We start from the raw sequence: 20,000 nt of genomic DNA, 5'->3' as shown, positions 1-20,000 counted from the left end.
TGTTGAGGGAGATCCTGCAGGTGAGTTGCCGACATCCATTTTTTTCTCCTTTTTTGTACTTAAGTGGAGGAAGATCCAGGTGAGTTGCCGATTTCGGTTTTCTCTTCCTTATTTTGTAGTTATGTGGAGTGGGATCTTGAGGGTGAGTTGCCGACGTCGGTTTCCTTCTCTTTTTTATCCTTATGTGGAGGGGGATCCTGCGGGTGAGTTGCCGACGTCCATTTTCTTTCCCTTTTTTATCCTTATGTGGAGGGGGATCCTGCGGGTGAGTTGCCGACGTCGGTTTCCTTCTCTTTTTTATCCTTATGTGGAGGGGGATCCTGCGGGTGAGTTGCCGACGTCCATTTCCTTCTTTTTTATCCTTATGTGGAGGGGGATCCTGCGGGTGAGTTGCCGACGGCGGTTTCCTTCTCTTTTTTATCCTTATGTGGAGGGGATCCTGCGGGTGAGTTGCCGACGTCGGTTTCCTTCTCTTTTTTATCCTTATGTGGAGGGGGATCCTGCGGGTGAGTTGCCGACGTCGGTTTCCTTCTCTTTTTTATCCTCATGTGGAGGGGGATCCTGCGGGTGAGTTGCCGACGTCGGTTTCTTCTCTTTTTTATCTTTATGTGGAGGGGGATCCTGCAGGTGAGTTGCCGACGTCCATTTCCTTCTCTTTTTCATCCTTATGTGGAGTGGGATCCTGCGGGTGAGTTGCCGACGTCGGTTTCCTTCTCTTTTTTATCCTCATGTGGAGGGAGATCCTGCGGGTGAGTTGCCGACGTCGGTTTCCTTCTCTTTTTTATCCTTCTGTGGAGGGGGATCCTGCGGGTGAGTTGCCGACGTCGGTTTCCTTCTCTTTTTTATCCTTCTGTGGAGGGGGATCCTGCGGGTGAGTTGCCGACGTCCATTTCCTTCTCTTTTTTATCCTTCTGTGGAGGGGGATCCTGCGGGTGAGTTGCCGACGTCGGTTTCCTTCTCTTTTTTATCCTTCTGTGGAGGGGGATCCTGCGGGTGAGTTGCCGACGTCGGTTTCCTTCTCTTTTTTATCCTTATGCGGAGGGGGATCCTTTGGGTGAGTTGCCGACGTCGGTTTCCTTCTCTTTTTTCTCCTTCTGTGGAGGGGGATCCTGCGGGTGAGTTGCCGACGTCGGTTTTCTTCTCTTTTTTCTCCTTCTGTGGAGGGGGATCCTGCGGGTGAGTTGCCGACGTCGGTTTCCTTCTCTTTTTTATCCTTATGCGGAGGGGGATCCTGCGGGTGAGTTGCCGACGTCGGTTTCCTTCTCTTTTTTATCCTTATGTGGAGGGGGATCCTGCGGGTGAGTTGCCGACGTCGGTTTTCTTCTCTTTTTTCTCCTTCTGTGGAGGGGGATCCTACGGGTGAGTTGCCGACGTCGGTTTCCTTCTCTTTTTTATCCTTCTGTGGAGGGGGATCCTGCGGGTGAGTTGCCGACGTCCATTTCCTTCTCTTTTTTATCCTTCTGTGGAGGGGGATCCTGCGGGTGAGTTGCCGACGTCGGTTTCCTTCTCTTTTTTATCCTTCTGTGGAGGGGGATCCTGCGGGTGAGTTGCCGACGTCGGTTTCCTTCTCTTTTTTATCCTTATGCGGAGGGGGATCCTTTGGGTGAGTTGCCGACGTCGGTTTCCTTCTCTTTTTTATCCTTATGTGGAGGGGGATCCTGCGGGTGAGTTGCCGACGTCGGTTTTCTTCTCTTTTTTCTCCTTCTGTGGAGGGGGATCCTGCGGGTGAGTTGCCGACGTCGGTTTTCTTCTCTTTTTTATCCTTCTGTGGAGGGGGATCCTGCGGGTGAGTTGCCGACGTCGGTTTCCTTCTCTTTTTTATCCTTATGTGGAGGGGGATCCTGCGGGTGAGTTGCCGACGTCGGTTTTCTTCTCTTTTTTCTCCTTCTGTGGAGGGGGATCCTGCGGGTGAGTTGCCGACGTCGGTTTTCTTCTCTTTTTTCTCCTTCTGTGGAGGGGGATCCTGCGGGTGAGTTGCCGACGTCGGTTTCCTTCTCTTTTTTATCCTTATGCGGAGGAGGATCCTGCGGGTGAGTTGCCGACGTCGGTTTCCTTCTCTTTTTTATCCTTATGTGGAGGGGGATCCTGCGGGTGAGTTGCCGACGTCGGTTTCCTTCTCCTTTTTATCCTTATTTGGAGGGGGATCCTGCGGGTGAGTTGCCGACGTCGGTTTCCTTCTCTTTTTTATCCTTATGTGGAGGGGGATCCTGCGGGTGAGTTGCCGACGTCGGTTTCCTTCTCTTTTTTATCCTTATGTGGAGGGGGATCCTGCGGGTGAGTTGCCGACGTCGGTTTCCTTCTCTTTTTTATCCTTATGTGGAGGGGGATCCTGCGGGTGAGTTGCCGACGTCGGTTTCCTTCTCTTTTTTATCCTTATGTGGAGGGGGATCCTGCGGGTGAGTTGCCGACGTCGGTTTTCTTCTCTTTTTTATCTTTATGTGGAGGGGGATCCTGCGGGTGAGTTGCCGACGTCGGTTTCCTTCTCTTTTTTATCCTTATGCGGAGGGGGATCCTGCGGGTGAGTTGCCGACGTCGGTTTCCTTCTCTTTTTTATCCTTATGTGGAAGGGGATCCTGCGGGTGAGTTGCCGACGTCGGTTTCCTTCTCTTTTTTATCCTTATGTGGAGGGGGATCCTGCGGGTGAGTTGCCGACGTCGGTTTCCTTCTCTTTTTTATCCTTATGTGGAGGGGATCCTGCGGGTGAGTTGCCGACGTCGGTTTTCTTCTCCTTTTTTATCCTTCTGTGGAGGGGGATCCTGCGGGTGAGTTGCCGACGTGGGTTTCCTTCTCTTTTTTATCCTTCTGTGGAGGGGGATCCTGCGGGTGAGTTGCCGACGTCGGTTTCCTTCTCTTTTTTATCCTTATGTGGAGGGGGATCCTGCGGGTGAGTTGCCGACGTCGGTTTCCTTCTCTTTTTTATCCTTATGTGGAGGGGGATCCTGCGGGTGAGTTGCCGACGTCGGTTTCCTTCTCTTTTTTTATCCTTCTGTGGAGGGGGATCCTGCGGGTGAGTTGCCGACGTCGGTTTCCTTCTCTTTTTTATCCTTCTGTGGAGGGGGATCCTACGGGTGAGTTGCCGACGTCGTTTTTCTTCTCTTTTTTATCCTTCTGTGGAGGGGGATCCTGCGGGTGAGTTGCCGACGTCGGTTTCCTTCTCTTTTTTATCCTTATGTGGAGGGGGATCCTGCGGGTGAGTTGCCGACGTCGGTTTCCTTCTCTTTTTTATCCTTATGTGGAGGGGGATCCTGCGGGTGAGTTGCCGACGTCGGTTTTCTTCTCTTTTTTCTCCTTCTGTGGAGGGGGATCCTGCGGGTGAGTTGCCGACGTCGGTTTCCTTCTCTTTTTTATCCTTATGTGGAGGGGGATCCTGCGGGTGAGTTGCCGACGTCGGTTTCCTTCTCTTTTTTTATCCTTATGTGGAGGGGGATCCTGTGGGTGAGTTGCCGACGTCCATTTCCTTCTCTTTTTTATCCTTATTTGGAGGGGGATCCTGCGGGTGAGATGCCGACGTCGGTTTCCTTCTCTTTTTTATCCTTCTGTGGAGGGGGATCCTGCGGGTGAGTTGCCGACGTCGGTTTCCTTCTCTTTTTTATCCTTCTGTGGAGGGGGATCCTGCGGGTGAGTTGCCGACGTCGGTTTCCTTCTCTTTTTTATCCTTCTGTGGAGGGGGATCCTACGGGTGAGTTGCCGACGTCGTTTTTCTTCTCTTTTTTATCCTTCTGTGGAGGGGGATCCTGCGGGTGAGTTGCCGACGTCGGTTTCCTTCTCTTTTTTATCCTTATGTGGAGGGGGATCCTGCGGGTGAGTTGCCGACGTCGGTTTCCTTCTCTTTTTTATCCTTATGTGGAGGGGGATCCTGCGGGTGAGTTGCCGACGTCGTTTTTCTTCTCTTTTTTATCCTTATGTGGAGGGGGATCCTGCGGGTGAGTTGCCGACGTCGGTTTCCTTCTCTTTTTTATCCTTCTGTGGAGGGGGATCCTGCGGGTGAGTTGCCGACGTCGGTTTCCTTCTCTTTTTTATCCTTCTGTGGAGGGGGATCCTACGGGTGAGTTGCCGACGTCGTTTTTCTTCTCTTTTTTATCCTTCTGTGGAGGGGGATCCTGCGGGTGAGTTGCCGACGTCGGTTTCCTTCTCTTTTTTATCCTTATGTGGAGGGGGATCCTGCGGGTGAGTTGCCGACGTCGGTTTCCTTCTCTTTTTTATCCTTATGTGGAGGGGGATCCTGCGGGTGAGTTGCCGACGTCGGGTTTCTTCTCTTTTTTATCCTTATGTGGAGGGGGATCCTGCGGGTGAGTTGCCGACGTCGGTTTTCTTCTCTTTTTTATCCTTGTGTGGAGGGGGATCCTGCGGGTGAGTTGCCGACGTCGGTTTTCTTCTCATTTTTATCCTTCTGTGGAGGGGGATCCTGCGGGTGAGTTGCCGACGTCGTTTTTCTTCTCTTTTTTATCCTTATGTGGAGGGGGATCCTGCGGGTGAGTTGCCGACGTCGGTTTCCTTCTCTTTTTTATCCTTGTGTGGAGGGGGATCCTGCGGGTGAGTTGCCGACGTCCATTTCCTTCTCTTTTTTATCCTTCTGTGGAGGGGGATCCTGCGGGTGAGTTGCCGACGTCGGTTTCTTCTCTTTTTTATCCTTCTGTGGAGGGGGATCCTGCGGGTGAGTTGCCGACGTCAGTTTCCTTCTCTTTTTTTTATTCTTCTGTGGAGGGGGATCCTGCGGGTGAGTTGCCGACGTCGGTTTCCTTCTCTTTTTTATCCTTCTGTGGAGGGGGATCCTGCGGGTGAGTTGCCGACGTCCATTTCCTTCTCTTTTTTATCCTTCTGTGGAGGGGGATCCTGCGGGTGAGTTGCCGACGTCGGTTTCCTTCTCTTTTTTTATCCTTATGTGGAGGGGGATCCTGCGGGTGAGTTGCCGACGTCGGATTTCTTTCTCTTTTTTATCCTTATTTGGAGGGGGATCCTGCGGGTGAGTTGCCGACGTCGGTTTCTTCTCTTTTTTATCCTTCTGTGGAGGGGGATCCTGCGGGTGAGTTGCCGACGTCAGTTTCCTTCTCTTTTTTTTATTCTTCTGTGGAGGGGGATCCTGCGGGTGAGTTGCCGACGTCGGTTTAATTCTCTTTTTTATCCTTCTGTGGAGGGGGATCCTGCGGGTGAGTTGCCGACGTCCATTTCCTTCTCTTTTTTATCCTTCTGTGGAGGGGGATCCTGCGGGTGAGTTGCCGACGTCCATTTCCTTCTCTTTTTTATCCTTCTGTGGAGGGGGATCCTGCGGGTGAGTTGCCGACGTCGGATTTCTTTCTCTTTTTTATCCTTCTGTGGAGGGGGATCCTGCGGGTGAGTTGCCGACGTCGGATTTCTTCTCTTTTTTATCCTTATGTGGAGGGGGGATCCTGCGGGTGAGTTGCCGACGTCAGTTTCCTTCTCTTTTTTTATCCTTATGTGGAGGGGGATCCTGCGGGTGAGTTGCCGACGTCGGTTTCCTTCTCTTTTTTATCCTTATGTGGAGGGGGATCCTGCGGGTGAGTTGCCGACGTCGGTTTCCTTCTCTTTTTTATCCTTCTGTGGAGGGGGATCCTGCGGGTGAGTTGCCGACGTCGGTTTCCTTCTCTTTTTTATCCTCATGTGGAGGGGGATCCTGCGGGTGAGTTGCCGACGGCGGTTTCCTTCTCTTTTTTATCCTCATGTGGAGGGGGATCCTGCGGGTGAGTTGCCGACGTCGGTTTCCTTCTCTTTTTTATCCTTATGTGGAGGGGGATCCTGCGGGTGAGTTGCCGACGTCGGTTTCCTTCTCTTTTTTATCCTTATGTGGAGGGGGATCCTGCGGGTGAGTTGCCGACGTCGGTTTCCTTCTCTTTTTTATCCTTCTGTGGAGGGGGATCCTGCGGGTGAGTTGCCGACGTCGGTTTTCTTCTCTTTTTTATCCTTATGTGGAGGGGGATCCTGCGGGTGAGTTGCCGACGTCGGTTTCCTTCTCTTTTTTATCCTTCTGTGGAGGGGGATCCTGCGGGTGAGTTGCCGACGTCGGTTTTCTTCTCTTTTTTATCCTTATGTGGAGGGGGATCCTGCGGGTGAGTTGCCGACGGCGGTTTCCTTCTCTTTTTTATCCTCATGTGGAGGGGGATCCTGCGGGTGAGTTGCCGACGTCGGTTTCCTTCTCTTTTTTATCCTTCTGTGGAGGGGGATCCTGCGGGTGAGTTGCCGACGTCGGTTTCCTTCTCTTTTTTATCCTTCTGTGGAGGGGGATCCTGCGGGTGAGTTGCCGACGTCGGTTTCCTTCTCTTTTTTATCCTTATGTGGAGGGGGATCCTGCGGGTGAGTTGCCGACGGCGGTTTCCTTCTCTTTTTTATCCTTATGTGGAGGGGGATCCTGCGGGTGAGTTGCCGACGTCGGTTTCCTTCTCTTTTTTATCCTTATGTGGAGGGGGATCCTGCGGGTGAGTTGCCGACGTCGGTTTCCTTCTCTTTTTTATCCTTATGTGGAGGGGGATCCTGCGGGTGAGTTGCCGACGTCGGTTTCCTTCTCTTTTTTATCCTTATGTGGAGGGGGATCCTGCGGGTGAGTTGCCGACGGCGGTTTCCTTCTCTTTTTTATCCTCATGTGGAGGGGGATCCTGCGGGTGAGTTGCCGACGGCGGTTTCCTTCTCTTTTTTATCCTTATGTGGAGGGGGATCCTGCGGGTGAGTTGCCGACGTCGGTTTCCTTCTCTTTTTTATCCTTATGTGGAGGGGGATCCTGCGGGTGAGTTGCCGACGTCGGTTTCCTTCTCTTTTTTATCCTTCTGTGGAGGGGGATCCTGCGGGTGAGTTGCCGACGTCGGTTTCCTTCTCTTTTTTATCCTTATGTGGAGGGGGATCCTGCGGGTGAGTTGCCGACGTCGGTTTCCTTCTCTTTTTTATCCTTATGTGGAGGGGGATCCTGCGGGTGAGTTGCCGACGTCGGTTTCCTTCTCTTTTTTATCCTTATGTGGAGGGGGATCCTGCGGGTGAGTTGCCGACGGCGGTTTCCTTCTCTTTTTTATCCTCATGTGGAGGGGGATCCTGCGGGTGAGTTGCCGACGTCGGTTTCCTTCTCTTTTTTATCCTTCTGTGGAGGGGGATCCTGCGGGTGAGTTGCCGACGTCGGTTTTCTTCTCTTTTTTATCCTTATGTGGAGGGGGATCCTGCGGGTGAGTTGCCGACGTCGGTTTCCTTCTCTTTTTTATCCTCATGTGGAGGGGGATCCTGCGGGTGAGTTGCCGACGGCGGTTTCCTTCTCTTTTTTATCCTCATGTGGAGGGGGATCCTGCGGGTGAGTTGCCGACGTCGGTTTCCTTCTCTTTTTTATCCTTATGTGGAGGGGGATCCTGCGGGTGAGTTGCCGACGTCGGTTTCCTTCTCTTTTTTATCCTTATGTGGAGGGGGATCCTGCGGGTGAGTTGCCGACGTCGGTTTCCTTCTCTTTTTTATCCTTCTGTGGAGGGGGATCCTGCGGGTGAGTTGCCGACGTCGGTTTTCTTCTCTTTTTTATCCTTATGTGGAGGGGGATCCTGCGGGTGAGTTGCCGACGTCGGTTTCCTTCTCTTTTTTATCCTTATGTGGAGGGGGATCCTGCGGGTGAGTTGCCGACGTCGGTTTCCTTCTCTTTTTTATCCTTCTGTGGAGGGGGATCCTGCGGGTGAGTTGCCGACGTCGGTTTCCTTCTCTTTTTTATCCTTATGTGGAGGGGGATCCTGCGGGTGAGTTGCCGACGTCGGTTTTCTTTCTTTTTTTATCCTTATGTGGAGGGGGATCCTGCGGGTGAGTTGCCGACGTCGGTTTTCTTCCTTTTTTTATCCTGAGGCATTTCGGGGTCCAAGAGGATGTAGGTGTTTGTTTGTGTTTATTCCTTTTGAGTTTTATGGAAGCAGACGTGGGTGTAGACGGGAGACAGACACATGTAGGTATAGACACACGCACACACACTCACACACACACATACACAGACACACACTCACATACACACATACACAGACACATACACACATACACACACACACAGACACAGACACACTCACACACACAGACACAGGCACAGACACACACACAGACACAGACACTCTCTCTCTCACACACACACACACTCACATACACACAAAAAACACACAGAAACACACACACACACACACACACAAGAAAAAAATAGTCACACCCACACACAAATACCCAAACACGGTCTCAGTCACCGCCCCCCTACACCACTCAGACCCCTCCACCCCCCCCCCACCCCTCAGACCCCATGGAACAAGGACTGAAAACAAAAACAAAACCCGTCCGGAAAAAAACACACAGAAACAAACACACACACGCACACACAAAAGAAAAAAACAGTCACACCCACACCCACACCCACACCCAAATATCCAAACATGGTCTCAGTCACCCCCCCTCCCCCCCCTCCCCCCCCGCCCCCCCCCCATAGACGCCAAAGGACTGAAAACAAAAACAAAACCAGTTCGGGGTCGCTGGGTCCTCGTTATTACATGACATCGGACTTTTCTTATAGGCTTTATTTTCGTTATATCCGGCACTATGATCATGTTGATTGCTGTGATCATGGTTATCAAGTTCTCACTATTGCTGTGACTAATGATTTTAAAATGTGTTAAAAAAAGGCAAAGGAATTTGAACAGAGACAATATATACAAACATACGTACATACATACACACATACACATACACATACACATACACACACACACACACACACACCCACACACACACACACATATAACACACACACACACATATAACACACACACACACACACACACACACACACACACACACACACACACACACACACACACACACACATATATATATATATATATATATATATATATATATATATATATATATATATACACATGTGTGTGTGTGTGTGTGTGTATTGTGTGTGCGTGTGTTGTTTTGCGTTGCCATGCGTGTGTATGTGCATCTACGATTACCTCTCTCCTTTCCCTCCGTCCGCAGATCTCGCAGGTGAAGGTAACGATGCCCAACAAGCACTACTTCGGCGTCGACCTCAGCAAGTTCCCCGAAGTCGGCACCACCAAGAACGACGAAGTGTTCCTCCCCGTCGACAAGCCGGCGGGAAACATCACCAGCACACTGGGCAGGAAGGCGCATTCCAAGCTCTAGGAGATAAACAAAGGAAACAAAAGACAAACGGGATGCGCATGTGGGGTATACATTTTTAGACGAAAATAAAAGAGAAATTAAGAAAAGAAAAGATAAACGGAGGTAAAGAAAAAAAGACAGACGGGATGCGCATTCAGGGTATACATTTTTAGACGAAGATAAAAGAGAAATTAAGAAAAAAAAGACAAACGGAGATAAACAAAGAAAAAAAGACAGACGGGATGCGCATGTAGGGTATACATTTTTAGACGAAAATAAAAGAAAACAAAAAGAAGAAAAACGAGTACATTTTTTGAGGGAAGGTGGATAATAGAACGATAAAAGATGAATAAATAAATGAATAGTTGAAACGTAAATGAATAAAGAAAAAGAAAGATAGGAGGATAGTTCTAGAGAATACATAGATATACGAACAAATATGAAAGATAACATGTTTTAGGCCTATTCTTGTTCTTGTTTTTGTGATTCAAATGATTTATATTTGAATTGTTGTTTTATATAATCACAGTATATTAAGATGATTTTTATAAATCAAGTTTAGAGATGTATTGTATATTAGTTTTATATTGCATTTCATGAAAGATGTTTTATCAAATACAAATGACTAAATAAAAACAAATCTGTAAACTGGAATTAAGCGACCGGTTTGTTAAAACTGCGTGAGGCTCGACCCAATGAATATTCATATATACAGACATGTATATACACAGAAATAATTGCATATCTGCCTAACTGATAGATATACATTGATCTATCTATCTATCCATATCTACCGGTAGATATGGATGTCTAGACTTATAGATTATTCTATATATCTATCCGGTAGATATGGATGTGTAGACTGATAGATATATTATTCTATATATCTATCCGGTAGATATGGATGTCTAGACTGATAGATATATTATTCTATATATCTATCCGGTAGATATGGATGTCTAGACTGATAGATATATTATTCTATATATCTATCCGGTAGATATGGATGTCTAGACTGATAGATATATTATTCTATATATCTATCCGGTAGATATGGATGTCTAGACTGATAGATAAATTATTCTATATATCTATCCGGTAGATATGGATGTCTAGACTGATAGATATATTATTCTATATATCTATCCGGTAGATATGGATGTCTAGACTGATAGATAAATTATTCTATATATCTATCCGGTAGATATGGATGTCTAGACTGATAGATATATTATTCTATATATCTATCCGGTAGATATGGATGTCTAGACTGATAGATATATTATTTCATATATCTACTATCTGGTAGATATGGATGTCTAGACTGATAGATATATTATTCTATCTATCTATCCGGTAGATATGGATGTCTAGACTGATAGATAAATTATTCTCTATATCTATCCGGTAGATATGGATGTCTAGACTTATAGATTATTCTATATATCTATCCGGTAGATATGGATGTCTAGACTGATAGGTTATTCTATATATCTATCCGGTAGATATGGATGTCCAGACTGATAGATTATTCTATATATCTATCCGGTAGATATGGATGTCTAGACTGATAGATATGAATTTATCTATTCATTGGGTTGGGCCTCTCATAGTTCTAACAAACCGGGCGATAAACTAAGTAAATAAACAGGAGAAAAAAAATACACGCAAATAAACATAAACAGTAAACACAAAAGGGTGATGGTTAGAATAAATAAAATAAAACCGTTATTTTGAATTTTTCTTGAACCTTAACTGACGGTGAAGATAACGTGAATATGAACAATTAAGTTATCTATATTTAATATCTAATCGAATAATTATGCATGGAAAAGTGAATAAAAAATCAGTAATCAATCTGTTATCTATATATGATATTTAATCATGCTTTCGTATCACTTTCTACAGAAAAGTGAATAAATAAACAGAGATCAACTAAGATATTTTGAAATAACTATATTAAGCAATTAGTGAATTAGATATAGAATTGTTTGATCTGAGTATAAGGATATTTGTAATGAATTAATTGGAGAAAAATATGTCTAGTGATAGATGTGTGGAATGAATAAATATTTTGATATTCAATTTGAAGAAATATTTGGAATATCACCGACAGAATCGTATATATATTTTCAAGCCTACTTTGTAAAATTTCATAACGTTTGGAAGAGTTAAAAGAAAGATGTTTTAAAACTTTATTTTTAACAACATATTAACAAAATATATTAGTTTATTAGCACAGGCCTAAACATCTCAAACAAAGAAACATTTCGACCATTTATTGTTAAACAAAACAACAATCATGTTAAACGTGATTTGCCAAAAAAATTAAAATATCTCTATATATACATATGTATTAGTAACACCATGAACATACTATTCTCTAATCACTTATCCTTCTTATAAGTAATGTTGAATACTCGCAGAACAGGATATCATAAGTAACTATAAGTAACCCCAGCGTAACACTTGAAGGAACCTCTCAGCTTATTTTGCACATCGTCTTAAAAGGATTCTATAAGTACACGCTACAGGTATAAGGTCTATACAAGTACGTATTACTTACAATCCCTTATTACTTATAAAGTCTTTGTTGAAGGGTGAGGTTGCGCGGCTACACTGCTGCTCGAGTCACTGGCAGCTTATTGGTCGTTCTCTGAATGATTCGAAATTTATGAAAGTCTCGCATTTACTGAATCTGACTGAAGTGTGTGACGTGACGCGACTCCGCTGGGTTATATACTGTGTGACTGACTGAAGTGATGATAATTCACTGGTTTATAAGCTGTGTGACTGATTGAAGTGACTGACTGACGAGATGATACTACACTAGGTTATAAAGTGTGTGGTTGACTGAAGTGGCGATAATCCACTGGTTTATAAGCTGTGTGACTGACTGAAGTGACTGATTGAAGTGGCGATACTCATCGTTTTACATTATAAGCTGTTATGAGGAGAAGAAGACCTTTTCTGCAAAACACCAAATCCATTTTGATAAGAGACAGCTTCTGAACGGACTCCGACTGAGCGAGACACGATGCGAGAAAGTTCGAAACAGGCTTCGGGTTCGGTTCCTAACTCAATATTCCGACGCCCTCTATTACGCGTCTCTCCTTAACTCAGTCCAGTTACGATACGACACAAGGATATACGTGGCTCCGGCAGGATGAAATACAAACTTACGATTCCCATGTAATATAGTGGCTTTCTAACCAAGCAGGTGATTTTAACATCATTTATCATCAGTTCATATTTTGATCATTCTTTTTCTTTCATTTCTTAGAGTTTTGATGACATCTTTCTCCCGAGGGTGCCGGATATATTTCCTGATGGCTTGTCAATTGGAAGAAAAACATCTTCGTTTGTCTGGCTTCCCACATCCGGGAACTTGCTGAGGTCGACGCCATAGTAGTGTTTGTTGGGCATCGTCACTTTTATCTGGGTTATCTTTGACGGGAAGAGAGAAAGAGAAAGGTTAATGGGAGAAAAAAAATAAGAGAGAGATAGAGAGAGAGAAACAGAAATGCACAAACCAGATATATTGAAATTGAAACAACAGTATCCTTCTGGATACCATCTTCATGTCCAGGAGGATTTCGAAACTGTCTCAATTTCAATAAATCTAGTCTGATTTGTTTTTCATCCACTGAGAGGAAGGCATATCAGGTTATTATATTGTGTTCTCACACCAACATGGAAAGACGTTTTATTAAATGTTTTGCTATTAAGAACTCTCCTTTCTTTCCCCGATTTTAAAAGGACATTTTGTTCTCTCCATTCTTCCCTCTTTTCCCCTTCTTGTCCTTCATCCGTAACCGAAATACACTAAAAATCATAAAACAAAAGGCACACTACACATATAAAATCATTTTAAGTAAGACCCTGTTCAGACGAGCGACTTTCGAGGCACGACTGCTAGAAGCGCGACTGCCAGGTCAATGGAAGTGAATAGGAGTGTACACATGTAGTGGCTTGTGGCTGGCCTATGGCGTGACTCGAGATCTCCCTCACAGTCGCCCAACTGCGCAGCGACTTGAGGTACATGCTATGCGGCCGCACACACACACACGGCGATAGCCACTGCGTTTTCATGGTGATGGCACGCTTAATTAGCTGAAGTGGGTGGGGTTCGACCAATGAGAGAGCATCACGTGGAGCGGAGGCAGACAGACAGGCGACAGTAGTTTCCGCTTCCCCCAGCCAAGAGTGGGGGAGAGACGAGTCGGACCACTGTAAGCGCCGTGTGTGAACATTCACTCAGTAGTCGCGTTTCTATCAGTTGGGCCACTAAAGTCGCTCGTCTGAACAGGGCCTAAACACAACGAGCAACTTTATAAGTAAGAATAAAAGGGAAGACAAAGGCTTTTATATTGAGTAAGCATAAAGGCGAAGGTACATTATAAGTAAATATATGTAGCCATTATACTCATAGTTATAAAAGGGGAAGATTAATGTAAGCAAATGAAGCCCACAGATAAGTATTCACAGAAGGGAAGGTAAATATAACTGAATATATGAAACCAAAATGTGAGTAAATATATCAAGCCAAAATATGAATAAGTAAATGAAACCGCTGCGTGAATAAATACACCAAGCTCCAAAATTATGAAAACAATCAATGAAACCGCGATATGAGTAAAATATGATCCCCCAAAATATGAGTAAGTATATGAAACCATCCTGTGAGTAAATATATTAATCACCAACATTATGAGTAAGTATATCCTCTCGGACCCAGAAATGCCTCTCATCTCACGTGCAGGATCTCCTTCCATATGAGTAAGGATAAAAAAGAGAAGAAAATCGACGTCGTCAACTCACCTGAAGGATTTCCCTTCGCATGAGTAAGAATAAAAAAGAGAAGAAAACCGACGTCGGCAACTCACCCGCAGGATCCCCTTCCACATAAGTACAAAAAAGAGAAGAAAACCGACGTCGGCTACTCACCTGCAGGATCTCCCTCCACTTAAGTACAGAAAAAAACACAAGAAAACTGACGTCGGCAACTCACTTACAGGATCCCCCTCCACCTAAGTACAAAAAAAGGAGAAGAAAACCGACGCCGGCAACTCACCCTCAAGATCCCACTCCACCTAAATACAAAAAAGAAGAAAACCGACGTCGGCAACTCACCTCCTGGATCCCCCTCCACATAAGTACAAAAAAAGGAGAAGAAAACCGACGCCGGCAACTCACCCTCAAGATCCCCCTCCACATAAGTACAAAAAAGAAGAAAACCGACGTCGGCAACTCACCTCCTGGATCTTCCTCCACTTAAGTACAAAAAAAAGGAGAAGAAAACCGACATCGGCAACTCACCCTCAAGATCCCCCTCCACATAAGTACAAAAAAGGAGAAAAAAAATCGAAGTCGACAACTCACCCTCAAGATCCCCCTCCACATAAGTACAAAATAGGAGAAGAAAATGGACGTCGTCAACTCACCTCCTGGATCCCCCTCCACAGAAGGATAAAAAAGGAGAAGAAAACCGCCGTCGGCAACTCACCTTCTGGATCTCCCTCCACATAAGTACAAAAAGGAGAAAAAAATCGACGTCGGCAACTCACCTGCAGGATCTCCCTCAACATGAGAAAAGATGAAAAAAAAGAGAGAGAAGAAAACCGACGTCGGCAACTCACCCACAGGATCCCCCTCCACTGAAGTACAAAAAAAGGAGAAGAAAACCGACATCGGCAACTCACCCTCAAGATCCCCAACCACTTAAGTACAAAAAAGGAGAAGAAAATTCGACGTCGGCAACTCACAGTCTGGATCTCCCTCCACATAAGTGCAAAAAAGGAGAAGAAAACCGACATCGGCAACTCACCCCCAAGATCCCCCTCCACATAAGTACAAAAAAGGAGAAGAAAATCGACGTCGGCAACTCACCTGCGGGATCCGCCTCCACTTAAGTACAAAAAAAGGAGAAGAAAATAGACGTCGGCAACTTACCTGCGGGATCTCCTTGAGCGCCGTGTCCTGGATGAGGAAGACGGTGTTCTGAACCGATGGCGAGTAGATGCCGTAGTCGGGCGGACCGGCAAACTTATCGTAGATTATCTTCTGCATCTTTATCCTGTGAGATATGAAAAGGGGTGGATGGGATAGGGGGAGAAGGTGGAAGGGTAATTAGGTATTGATATTAAACGAGATTAGGCATTATTAGGATGGAGGAGAGTAGGTTGAGAATGAGGGTAAGAGAGAGAGAGAGATGGTGGGTAGGGGTGAGGAGGAGATGGGGGATTGGGATATAGAGAAAGGGGATAGATAGCTTGATAGATAGATAGATAGAGGCAGACAGACAGAGAGAGAGAGGCAGACAAACAGACAGACAGAGAGACAGTCAAACAGACAGAAAGAGAGAGAGACAGACAGACAGAGAGAGAGACAGAGAGAGAGAGAGAGAGAGACAGACAGATAAACAGAGAGAGAGACAGACAGACAAACAAACAGACAGAGAGAGAGAGAGAGATAGACAGAGAGAGATGTAGAAATGGAATGGAAAAATATATATGTGCAATGAAAAGAAATAATGAATCATGACATCATACACAATATAACTCTCTCACCAGATTCTGCCGAAGTCGATGTCCTTGACGTCCTCGTACTGCCACGACGCGGCCACCACCGTGGAGAAGAGGCGGTCCTCCATGTCGGGCAGGGAGCGGAACTCGTCGCTGACGAAGTTGGTGAAGGAGGACTGGGTCGTCTTGAGGACCCGCATGCCCTGCAGGCCGGTCCACACGAGCGGATGCCCTGGGGGAAGGGAGGTCAGAGGTCAGAGGGGCGCGAGGTCGGGTCCCTTGGCTCGGCGGCCGCGGGTCTTGGCCTCGAGGCTGAGGGCCTTCCTGCCTTAAGGAGCAACGCGAGCGAGTGAGTTGGCAATGGAATCCCTCCTCTAGGCCTTCGCTCCCCTCACGCAGCTGCGAGGGGAGCGAAGGCGAGGCAGGGAGCCCTCCTGACGCGGGCGAGCGGGGCCTCACCTCCGCGGTCCTGCGAGACGGAGCACGTGTGGAGGACCTCCGGCGAGAAGAGGAAGGCGTGGTTGTGCGCCTTGCCCTCCGTGACGAGGCGCCGCCAGGGGTACTCCTCCACGTCCACCTTGACGGAGACCACGTGGCTGTACTTGCTGAGGAAGTGGGAGCACAGCAGGAGGGCGAAGTCCTCCGGCGACTTCACCTGCAGGAGCAGAGGGCGGGGTTGCCTTTACAGGGATCTGAGGCCGTTTTATTTTGTGATCTATACTCATTTCATTTCTCTCTCTCTCTCTCTCTCTCTCTTTCTCTTCTCCTTCCCCCCATCCCTCCATCCTTCCCTAATCCCCTTCTCTTTTTCCCTCCCTCTGACTCGCCCCAATGTTCTTGGCCAGGATGTAGACCGTGTTCTTCTCTCTCTCTCTCCCTTCCTCCCTACCCCCTTCCCTCCCTCCGACTCACCCCATAGTTCTTGGCCAGGATGTAGACCCGTGTTCTTCTCTCTCTCTCTCCCTCCCTCCCTCCCTTCCTCCCTATCTCCTTCCTTCCCTCCGACTCACCCCATGGTTCTTGGCCAGGATGTAGACCGTGTTCTTCTCTCTCTCTCTCTCTCTCTTCCTTCCTTCCTTGCCTCCCTCCCTCCCTCCCTGCCTCCCCCTTTCCTCCCTCCCTCCCCCTTCCCTCCCTTCCTCTGACTCACCCTATGGTTCTTGGCCAGGATGTAGACCGTGTTCTTCTCTCTCTCTCTCTCTCTTCCTTCCTTGCCTCCCTCCCTCCCTCCCCCTTCCCTCCCTCCCTTCCTCCTTATCCCCTTCCCTTCCTCCCTTCCTCCCTATCCCCTTCCCTCCCTCCCTCCCTCCCTCCCTCTGACTCACCCCATGGTTCTTGGCGACGATGTAGACCGTGTTCTTCTCTCTCTCTCTCTCTCCCTCCCTCCCTCCCTCCCTCCTTCCTTCTTCCCTCCCTCCCTCCCCCTTCCCTCCCTCCCTCCCTCCCCCTTCCCTCCCTCCCTCCTCCCTCCCCCTTCCCTCCCTCCCTCCTCCCTCCCTCCCTCCCTCCCTCTGACTCACCCCATGGTTCTTGGCCAGGTTGTAGACCGGGTTCTTCTCTCTCTCCCTCCCTTCCTCCCTATCCCCTTCCTTCCCTCCCTCCCTCCCTCCCTTCCTCCCTATCCCCTTCCCTCCCCCTTCCCCCCTTCCCTCCCCCTTCCCTCCCTCCCTCCCTCCCTCCCCCTTTCCATTCTCCCTCCCTCCCTCCCTCCCTCCCCCTTCCCATTCTCCCTCCCTCCCTCCCTCCCTCCCCCTTCCCATTCTCCCTCCCTCCCTCCCTCCCTCCCTCCCTTCCCTCCCTCCCTCCGACTCACCCCATGGTTCTTGGCCAGGATGTAGACCGTGTTCTCTCTCTCTCTCGCTCTCTCTCTCCCTCCCTCCCTCCCTTCCTCCCTATCCCTTTGCCTCCCCCTTCCCACCTTCCCTCCATCCCTCCTTCCCCCCCTCCCCCCCTCCCTCTGACTCACCCCATGGTTCTTGGCCAAGATGTAAACCGTGTTCTTCGCTCTCTCTCTCTCCCTCCCTCACCCCTCCCTCCCTCCCTCTCATCCTTCCCTCCCTCCCTCCGACTCACCCCATGGTTCTTGGCCAGGATGTAGACCGTGTTCTTCTCTCTCTCTCGCTCTCTCTCTCCCTCCCTTCTTCCCTATCCCCTTCCTTCCCTCCCTCCCTCCCTCCCTCCGACTCACCCCATGGTTCTTGGCCAGGATGTAGACCGTGTTCTCTCTCTCTCTTCCTTCCTTCCCTCCCGCTTCCCTCCTTCCCTCCTTTCCCTCCCTCCCTCCCTCCCCCCGACTCACCCCATGGTTCTTGGCCAGGATGTAGACCGTGTTCTTCTCTCTCTCTCTTTCCTTCCTTGCCTCCCTTCCTTCCCTCTCTCCCTCCCTCCCTCCCTCCCCCTTCCCTCCTTCCCTCCTTCCCCCTTCCCTCTTCCCTCCCTCCCCCTTCCCTCTCTCCCTCCCCCTTCCTTCCCTTCCCTCCCTCCGACTCACCCCATCGTTCTTGGCCAGGATGTAGACCGTGTTCTTTTCTCTCTCCCTCCCTCCCTCCCCCTTCCCTCCTTCCCTCCCTCCCTCCCTCCCTTCCCTCCCTCCCTCCCTTCCCTCCTTCCCTCCTCCTTCCTTCCCTCCCTCCCTTCCCTCCCTCCCTCCCTCCCTCCCCCCAACTCACCCCATGGTTCTTGGCCAGGATGTAGACCGTGCTCTCCCTCCCTCCCTCCCTCCCTCCCACTTCCCTCCCTTCCCTCCCTCCGCCTCACCCCATGGTTCTTGGGCAGGATGTAGACCGTGCTCTCCCTCTCTCCCTCCCTCCCTCCCACTTCCCTCCCTTCCCTCCCTCCGACTCACCCCATGGTTCTTGGCCAGGATGTAGACCGTGTTCTTCTGCGAATCCGTCGCGATGATGTCCGAGTTGTCGCCGACGATGTAGTCCTTGTCGCTGTCGAGGGTGAGCGCCGTGTTGACCTCGTACTCCTTGACGCTGTGCACAGGACCCTCCCGACGAAGGTGCAGCAGCTTCACGTGGTTCTTGCCGTAGCCCCGGTGGACCCACTCGAAGTTCTCATCCATGGCGACCGGGAATCTGAGGAATTTATTTATTTATTTATTTATTTATTTATTTTGCGTATGGAATTGGATCAGCTGGTTTGGAATTGAGAATGATTCCGGTCTTTCATGGTTCGTTATTATTTATTTGTTTATTTGTCTTTTAAAAAGGGGGTTTCTGAGGAGTGAGGATGGATCTTTTATTCTCTATTTCAATACCTTTTTTTTGGTCTTAAGATCTTTAAGAAACATAATCTTTCAAACTCTTTCTAAGGCCTTTTGTTGTTTTGTTGTTGTTGTTGTTTTTGTTTTACGTTTCCAGATCTTCAAGAAACACAGAATCTTTCGAGACTTTTAAGTACCTTTTTTCTTTTGGTTTTCGTTTCTAGAACTTTAAGAAAAAACAATCTTTCATCCTCCTTTTAATAGCTATTTTTATTTTGGTTTTACATTTCCAGATCTTCAAGAAAAGCAAATCTTTCGCCCTCTTTTTAATCCCTTTTTGGGTTTTACATCTCCAGATTTTAAAGAAAAGCTAAATATTTCACCCTCTTCATATATTTTTGGGATTTTACGTCTCCAGATCTTCAAGAAAAACAGAATCTTTCTCCCTTTTTTTTAATACCCTTTTTCTTTTGTTTTTACGCCTCCATATCTTTAAGAAACAGAATCTTTCACCCTCTTTTTAATACTTTTTTTCTTTTATTTTTACGACTTCAGATCTTCAAGAAAACCAGAATCTTTCACCATCCTTTTAATACATTCTTCAGATCTTTAAGAAAAACAGAATCTTTCACCCTATTAATAAAATACCCTTTTTTCTTTTGTTTTTACGAATTCAGGTCTTCAAGAAACAGAATCTCACCCTCTTTTTAATACTTTTTTCTTTTGGTTTTACGTGTCCAGATCAAAGCAAAATCTTTCACACTCTTTTTAATACCTTCTTTACTATTATCCTTATTATTATTATTATCATTTTTTTTTTGGGGGGGGTTACGTGTCCAGATCCTTAAAAAAGAATCTTTCACTCTCCTTTTAATGCATTTTTTAAATTTAATTTTTATTATTCTTTTATTTTTACGCCTCTAGATCTTCAAGAACCACAGCAAGAGCGCAAAGGAGACACGACCAGATAGAGTGGTCGAGTGACGATAGATAACTATTACGTGGATCACTATTGCGTCTTGATCCAAGCAACAGTAATAAAATTTTATTTATTTTTTTCTTCCCGTCCTTGAATTTTATTCTTCGAGAAATGCCAAACAAAAGAAATCTAGTCTTATGTTCTCGAATTAACT

The 20,000-nt window shown here is 47.3% G+C and overlaps 1 protein-coding gene and 1 pseudogene across 1 annotated transcript in view; one reads left to right on the top strand and one right to left on the bottom strand.

Annotated features, from left to right (window-relative positions):
- Positions 1-10,866, top strand: part of LOC138866209 (uricase-like) — a 27,371-nt pseudogene extending 16,505 nt beyond the window's left edge.
- A 452-nt stretch (positions 10,867-11,318) lies between these two features.
- Uro (Urate oxidase) overlaps positions 11,319-20,000 on the bottom strand; it is a 27,654-nt gene continuing 18,972 nt past the window's right edge. The window contains exons 2-6 of the mRNA XM_070138251.1: positions 18,505-18,739; positions 16,119-16,314; positions 15,705-15,891; positions 15,088-15,211; positions 11,319-12,582 (exon numbers count right to left, since the gene is read on the bottom strand). Coding sequence (XP_069994352.1) covers positions 12,415-12,582; positions 15,088-15,211; positions 15,705-15,891; positions 16,119-16,314; positions 18,505-18,726 — 897 coding nt within the window. The 5' untranslated portion in view covers positions 18,727-18,739 and the 3' untranslated portion in view covers positions 11,319-12,414. The remainder of the gene's footprint in view (positions 12,583-15,087; positions 15,212-15,704; positions 15,892-16,118; positions 16,315-18,504; positions 18,740-20,000) is intronic.

This window comes from Penaeus vannamei, chromosome 24 (genome assembly GCF_042767895.1).
Source record: "Penaeus vannamei isolate JL-2024 chromosome 24, ASM4276789v1, whole genome shotgun sequence".
NCBI classification, from domain to species: domain Eukaryota; kingdom Metazoa; phylum Arthropoda; class Malacostraca; order Decapoda; family Penaeidae; genus Penaeus; species Penaeus vannamei.
This window is presented reverse-complemented; position numbering and strand designations above follow the sequence as displayed.